Source organism: Lates calcarifer, linkage group LG16_LG22 (assembly GCF_001640805.2).
Source record: "Lates calcarifer isolate ASB-BC8 linkage group LG16_LG22, TLL_Latcal_v3, whole genome shotgun sequence".
Classification (NCBI taxonomy): Eukaryota; Metazoa; Chordata; class Actinopteri; family Centropomidae; genus Lates; species Lates calcarifer.
The window spans coordinates 5,232,707-5,240,547 of NC_066848.1; the positions used below are offsets into that span (position 1 = coordinate 5,232,707).

The following is a 7,841-nucleotide window of genomic DNA, read 5'->3' on the forward strand; positions in this document are numbered from 1 at the left end:
ACAACATGCATCTTCATTTGCAATGCAAAACATTGTTTTCTTAATTATAGTCGCTTTTTTCCATCATCCTCTCATTACTATGACTTTACATGCATTCATCTTCCAGAGGAAGCTTACAGCCGTGTATCAACACGAATTATTATCCAGTATTTTTCAGCATATCACTTGTGTGTACTCTGCTCAATTCACACTTTTATGTTTTTTCATTACTGGCACAAATGTTTAAGAAATAAGACTGAAACCTCATTTAAAACCTTCATTTATATTTGAGGTTGTTTTGCTTTCACGCACCACTTCCCACATCTCACATAATTTCTTGTGAGGCAACTGAAGACGTCTTGTAGGTGAAAATGTGTTTTTGGCCTCACTTAGGGGATTAACTGATATCGCTCCTCTGTCTGCAGGTTTTGGGATGACAACACCTGTGACAGTTGCAGGCAAGGTGTTCTTGATATTTTATGGGCTTCTGGGCTGTGCTGCAACCATCCTCTTTTTTAACCTCTTCCTGGAGCGCATCATCACACTGCTGGCTGTGGTGATGAAAGCTGTGAGGGAACGGCGAATCAGGAACAGCGGTCTCCTCCCGCCTGGCATCCGCCATGACTTCTCAGCGTACTCCCTTCCAGGCTGGAAGCCCTCCGTGTACCACGTGATGTTGATTCTCGGCCTGTCAGCGATCACCATCTCCTGCTGTGCATCAGCCATGTACACCCCCGTGGAGGGTTGGGCGTACTTAGACTCGCTTTACTTCTGCTTTGTCACCTTCAGCACCATTGGCTTTGGGGACTTTGTCAGCAGCCAGAGTGCAGCTTACGAATACCAAAGCCTCTACAGGGTGGCCAACTTCCTCTTCATGCTAATGGGTGTGTGCTGCATCTACTCGCTCTTTAATGTCATCTCTATTGTCATCAAGCAGGTGCTCAACTGGATGTTGGAGAAAATGAGCTGCTTGTTTTGCCAGCGCTGCAATAAGGCCAACGCTTTCCTGGGCAGACGCAATGCCATCCGCCCGGGCTCCAGGGGTCGCCAGGGTCGGTTTGGCCAGGCGCCTGACTCAGATGGACCTTGCGATAGTGACACTGAGGGACGCAGACTATCAGGGGAGATGATCTCTATGAAAGACCTGGCAGCCTCTAACAAGGTGTCGCTGGCCATCATGCAGAAGCAGCTGTCTGAGTCAGCCAACGGATATCCCAGGACAGTCTGTGGTAGCTCACGCCATAATGGTTTCTCTGGGGGTGTTGGCGCCCTCGGTATCATGAACAACAGGCTGGCAGAGACAAGTAACTCCAGGTAGAGGACACAGTGGGATCAGAAACAAAGTATGAGAGCTCTTAATTCTCATACTGCGCAACAAACCCTGAGGTTGATCGCCATAGAAAAAATACAAGGCATTTGAAATGGATTGCCATTGTAACTTGTTATGCATGATAAATATGATTTTTTTTTATCCTTTGGGAATTACAAGCCTGTGGTTATAATACAGGTAATGATGGTGATGTTTTTGGTGATGATGGCATGAAGAGAGAACCACAGAGTCAACAAAAAACATTAGTTGATGTGGAAGCATGGGGACCACCCATCACCCATTTCATTAACATCAAACCCAACCCAGAACAAATCACTGAAAGTCTCTTAAATATCAGTGTTAGTCTGCAGAGGAAACAGTCTGTTATATAGGCTCAATATATCAAACTTATATGACTGAAATGCTGCCCTGTAAAGGAGTGCAGTTGCTATTGTTTAGGGGTTTCTTTGAATGTCCATATTGAATGCTGATGTAAACATGAAGTGTAATCACTGAATGATATAGCACATACTGATCTATGCATTATACTTCTCATGCATTTTTTGCACCATTTCTAGAGCTTCTATTGATTGTGCAAACCCCATTCTTTCTTGACACAGGTCAAGTTTTACCCTCAGGTGATTAATGTCATTTCTGGGGGGCAAGTGTGGAAAGTAGATTTTCTAAGCATGGCCGTGATGTAGCTGATTTTGACAGGGCTGTAGCGAGAGAAGGTTTTAGTATGCCACACTAAGGGGCAACAAAGAGTAATTTCCCATCGCCCAAGATGATGGAGAAAAGAGCAGAGTTGAAGAATGAAAAATCCATTTCTCGTGAGAGAGGAACCGGTCTTCTTATCAGCTCAGAACATGCTTCGGCAGCCCAAGACTTGGACTTGAAGGGTAAAAGAAGGCACAGTTTCTCTCTCTTCTTTTTCAAGCTTACAGCTGTCTGCAAGGAAAACAACTGATAAAGGCTCTCAATGTATTAATTACTCTTTGAATGCAGAATGTAGACTTATGTATTTGTAAAACAGAATAAATGAAAAGTAAGTTGATGTTTGTTTGAAGTGAAATATAAGGGAATGGAAGGAGATGGAGAGGGAGGTAAAATATGGATGGTTTCATCCCGTAGGCGCATTATGTTAAATGATGCAGATTGAAAGTAGCCCGGTCAATCTCAGATGCTGAAGTGGAAAACAAAACCCTAAAGGATTCTCTGACTTGCATTGATTTATCTTTTGTGGGGAATTTTCTGTTTTCGTTGAGGGAGACTTCTTTACAGATACATGGCTCTCTCTGGAAAACAAAGCATGATCCAAAAGCCTGCAGAGGCTGATTTTCCTCTTGATTTCAGTGTAAACGTGTAGCCGAGGTTTAATGGATGGAGGGTGTTTGCAGCGGATACGGTTCTACCCTGTCAGGCTGCACAATCAAATGTCTCGTGTTACCAGTAACTATTCTTCCAAGGCATCTGTGATGTAAAGCTATGTGATGGTGGTGTTTGATGTTCACAAACAGCAAGACAGAGGAGGAGACATTGATAATTAAACTGTCCGAAAGACAGTGATGAAGGAAGAGAACTAGAGAGAGGGGCTGGTGACAGCAGAGGAGGTGTAAGAGGTGGTGTTAATCGACTCCCTTCATATCCAAATCCATACCCAATACAAATCAGTGGCCTTTCTCGGCCAAGGGCTCAACTTTTCCTGGCGCCCACTTTTAACATCTATTATCCTCCCAGGCTGCTCACTTCTTTTTACCCTGTCATCTGCATTCACTTCACACACACTGCACCAAAACCCTCCTGCTTCCTTTGTCTTGCAGATCTCGGCTCTCTCCTCACGCTCATCACCCTTACACTGTGAATATGAGACATGCCATAAATGTATATATATATTTAGCATTGGAACGTCTTAAAAAGAGCTTTTACAATAATGCGTGACTTGGATCTGGATCGATCCTTTGTTGATTTTCAGAGCATAGAGCTGAATAATTTCCCTTACTCCCCAGTCTCACCAAGCGGAATAGAGAAAATGACTCAGGTAGTTAAATCTTCAGGCTTGTCTTAGTTTTTCCTGCATGCCATTATGGTAAAGCCATACAAGATAGATGTATATAAAACAGAGGACTCTTTAAAGTCTATTTTTCTACATATAGGTTTCAATTATATACATGTGGGTGATTGAAGAAGTCTTATTGTCATGTGTCTTACACAATCAGTCAACAGATTGATAAGATGCAGTGTTCAGAACCTATCTACCCCCCAAAAACATGGACATCAGAGTTACAAAGAGAATGCAGGCATCCTGGTGTTAAAGAATATTTTGAAAGTTTTGGAAATATGTATACTTGCTTTCTTGCAGACAGTACCTCTCTCACATCTATGTGGTAAAAGTGAAGTTTGAGCTGGTTAGCTTAGCTGAGAGACTGGAGCTATTTTGTTGTAAAACCACAACCAGTGTTTTTTTGCAGGTTTTTTTAGGTGCCAGCCAAGAAATAGTCTGGCACATAACCCCCCATAAAACAGTGAATTGTCGAGATGTAATGTGTTGACTAGAAAGTTTTACAGCCAGGCTAGCTTTTTCTCCCTTTTTCCACTATTTATACTATGCTAGGCTACCTTCATACCTATGTCCTAGGATAGTAAAATCTGCCCAGCAGCACCTCTAAGATTCACTAATTAACACATTATCCCTCATTTGTGACTAGTTTTATGACCATCCAGCTGTTGCCCCTATTTTCCATCTTCACGCAATGCTAAGCTAACTGTCGCCGGCTGTAGCTTCATATTAGTGAATACATGTATTTCCCAAAATGTCAATTTATTCCTTTAACAGTTCTCACCAGAGTGGCTCATGAGCAGCGGAGTGAGCATGTATTGGTAATGTGATGTGAGGCTTGCAGTGCCGGGGGGAGGGTGTCACGCTGTTGTTAACAGTGACATTGTGGACACAGGAAAGTGTCAAATCCTGGGACATGTGGGCATGCTGTAATGACACACCTGTAGTTTGAAGTCAATGGTGTTTCCCTGCTGTAATATGTCACAAAGGGAGGATGTTTTGCTGGCACGTCTCTAGAATAATGATGTTATACATGAACCTTCAATTTCCCTCTGAGGCTTAAGGTTACAGTGGCAGAGATTTCAGGATTGCTTACTGATTTTTAAAAGCTCCTGTAGCTATCAGCTGCACTGTATCCTTAGCCTTAATTTTGACAAGGAGCATGTGTGTGATAATGCATTTGTGTGTCCAAACTAGTGTGTAAAAGAATGAAAATGAGAATTTAAGGACTGTGAATGTTATCTTAAATGCTTCCCTAAACATAAATCCCACAGAGGTTATTTGACTCAATATAGTATCCATTAAAATGTATTTTCCTTAAGCCTGAAACACATCAAGCTTTTAAGACACTGAATATAGTATTTAGAGTAATGTTTGCTCACCTAAAATGCATGCATGTCTTGAAATCAATTGCCTTACTTTAGTCCTTGCATATTACAAAAAGGTTCCTAATTGAAAAGATTATAGTGTGTAGAGCTTGTGTGTTGTACTATACAATCCTTTTGCATTTTGCAAAATTGATCTCCATTGATTGCAATGGTTTTAACTGCTCCACTGTCCTCTGTATCTTCTGTAAGAGGAGACAGGTGGTCTTAGCATTTATTGTATGTTTGTATTTGTTATCAGCAGAAATGCCTCTTTAATGTGATATCACGACATTTCTTTTTAGTGTAATTAATTCCTCTCATGTTCTCACCAAACATGAAATTAGACTGAAATGATGCAAAATTTTAAAGCCCACACTGTTTGTATATAATATGGGTGAACATAGCAGACTTGGTTGTCAGCGTTAATTTAATCTTTAATTGTTAAAATGAACACTGCCAGTGTTTATTCCAGTCACAACATATTGTACTGTATTCACACTGGAAAATCTGTTCTGTAGTCAACAGCACTTTGACTGTAAAATAGCTCCATTAAAATGTCATGCTCCATAGCCGTTACAAGCCACATAATAAAAACAATTTGTTTGAAATAAGCAGAGACTGGAGATGTTGTTAGTGTTAATTTTGAAGGCAGATGATGGTGCTAATGGCATTATCATTTACTCAGCAAAGCCATTATTTCTTTGTGATCACAGTATGATACATAACACTGCGCTCTCCCCACTTTCCTCTGAGGAAGAGCGCATGTGATCCCTTTCGTATTTTCAGACTGTTAAAGCCGCTTGTTTCAGGAACAAAATGTATGTACATTAATTTGGCTGGAGCACATTGGAAATGGCAGTTACCAGCGGGCAGGTAAACAGCCGAGTGGCTCGGTAACACAATGATGTATTACAGCTCTGCTTGGCTGCTTCTGATCTTTAACAAGAGTAACATAGTTGGCTTTGATCTGGAGCTTGATTTCCAAATCCACAGGACATTTGTGCCTGATATATTTATCATTATCTTTTGTTAGATAAAGATGGACAATATGAAGCCACAAACTACATTCAGATCTCAATTTTAAAAATCTGCTTCAGGTGTCTGTAATGCACAGTTCAGTTGACCTTTGCCTATCGACATTTACATCTACACCATGGTGTGTGTCTCATGTTGCTTGCATTGTGGTGTAACATCCAGTTAATGTATGCAAATTAATTCTGTTTGCAAGTTGCACATTTATACCAATGATTGTACTTTTATATTTATGTAATTAAAAGTAAAACCGATATGAAACAAGACCGGGTTCCATTAAACACTGATATTTACTGATGCTTCTTTGATTTTCTTAATTGTTAGTGTCTCTTAGTGACATAAAATTTCAATGTTTATGGATAGTATAAGACTATATCCCCTATATTTGGGGTTAATTACACACATTGAACAACAGACTTTGGATGAAATGAGGCATCCCTATTTGCTTGACTTCTTAGCTACATCTGTTTAAGTCTGATATAACAGAGTTTCCCAGTCATAATTACGCCTTGGATGTTGACATGAACGCTCCTTACAAGGCTGGAACTGAGTTGATAATTCTAACATGACACAAATGCAGCATTAAGTTCATTAATAACTAGCAATCTATACCCGAATAGTCCAGCACATAACCCCCTTAAACAACAATTTAACACTTGAATTAAACAGAGAAGATGTAATGTGTTACACAGTGAGCTTCAGAGGACAGAGCCAGGCTGTCTCCAGTCTTAATACTAAGCTAATTGCCTGCTATCTGTAGCTTCATATTTAGCGTACAGATATGAGAGAATTATCAACTTTTCCATCTAACTCTCAGCCAAAAAGCATGTTTCACAAAATATTCACAAGCTATTCCTTTAATCACTCACCAGCTAGAAAGATTTTTCACAACCTAGCAATCCAAACATTGTTCTTATTAATGGTTTATGACTGATCTAAAAAGCATTATGATAATTATTAACCATGAATAAAGTCATAGGGTATCTTATTAGAAAGTGATACCACAGTTAGATTAAGCATGGTTATATGGTCAGACTATGTGAAAATCCATCATTATGTGTTGCTAGAGCAATGTTGCAAAACTGACACAGAAAAGCTCAGTACCCACAGTCTTAATACTCGCCAGTTAATTTCACCACCACATGTTAGACACAGACCTGCTGCGTCTCAGCATCACATATCCAAGTGAAGAGACACAAAAGAGGTTTATTTTGCCTTTCATTAGACGCTCTATATTTGATTGTGTTCATAAATGCTCAGTTGGTTCTCAGTATTTGACTGTGATAAATTTGCTTTTCTGTACCCTGTATTTCTTCCAGACGTTATCCCACCAGAACACATACAGCTTACTGAAAGGACCTTGAAACAGCGTGGCTCTTCAGTAATGGGTCAATCAGGATGTTAGTCATAAAGGGGAACCTGTAATTGCATTCATTATTGAAATGAGTCTGATCCCAGCAAATTATGCAGAAAAACAACATACATTATCTCACTGCACAGGGGTTAAGAGGGGTCTGTGTAGAGGAAATGTGCCACAAAGACTGTCCTCATAAGTAATTTTCTGTTTAGCAAGAAGCCTGGTTTCTGCCATTAACAGAGACATTCAGCAGTCCAACGTTGTTTTTGGAGGAATTAACATCCACCTAGAATGACTGCAGTTTTTTCTGTATTTATGCTGAACCACATTTGATCAGTAGAGTTTTTGTTTTGCTGGAATATCTACATGTTGCCAGGCTTGTGCAAAATGACTGCCTCTGTTTCCCACAAGAAATTACACAAAAATAAATCCATCTTCACTGCAACGCATCCAATTTAGCTCTGACACCCAAAAGAGTTCCCCGATTTTAGACAGTTATGAGGGGAAAAAACAACAACAAATCCTTGTATCTTTTCTTTGTTTTCCCTTGCTTTGCATACAAACAAAACCTTTATGTCACACTGGTACAGTGTGAAAAGCGAGATTATGCCACAGGGAGACAGGACTGCAGTTAAACCTCCAGTAGCAGGCTGAAGTGTTTCCTCTGGGTCCAGCCGTTAGAGACATGTGCCTCAGTTTCTTCACTGCGGCAGAAACCTCTGATTCCCTGCCATTTGT

At 40.4% G+C, this 7,841-nt stretch overlaps 1 protein-coding gene across 1 annotated transcript; it reads left to right on the forward strand.

Annotated features, from left to right (window-relative positions):
- Positions 1-247: 247 nt before the first annotated feature.
- On the forward strand, positions 248-6,039 carry kcnk12 (potassium channel, subfamily K, member 12). The gene has a single exon (XM_018693022.2). It carries the CDS (start codon positions 413-415, stop codon positions 1,295-1,297), a length of 885 nt encoding a protein of 294 aa, XP_018548538.2. The 5' UTR covers positions 248-412; the 3' UTR covers positions 1,298-6,039.
- Positions 6,040-7,841: the final 1,802 nt, after the last annotated feature.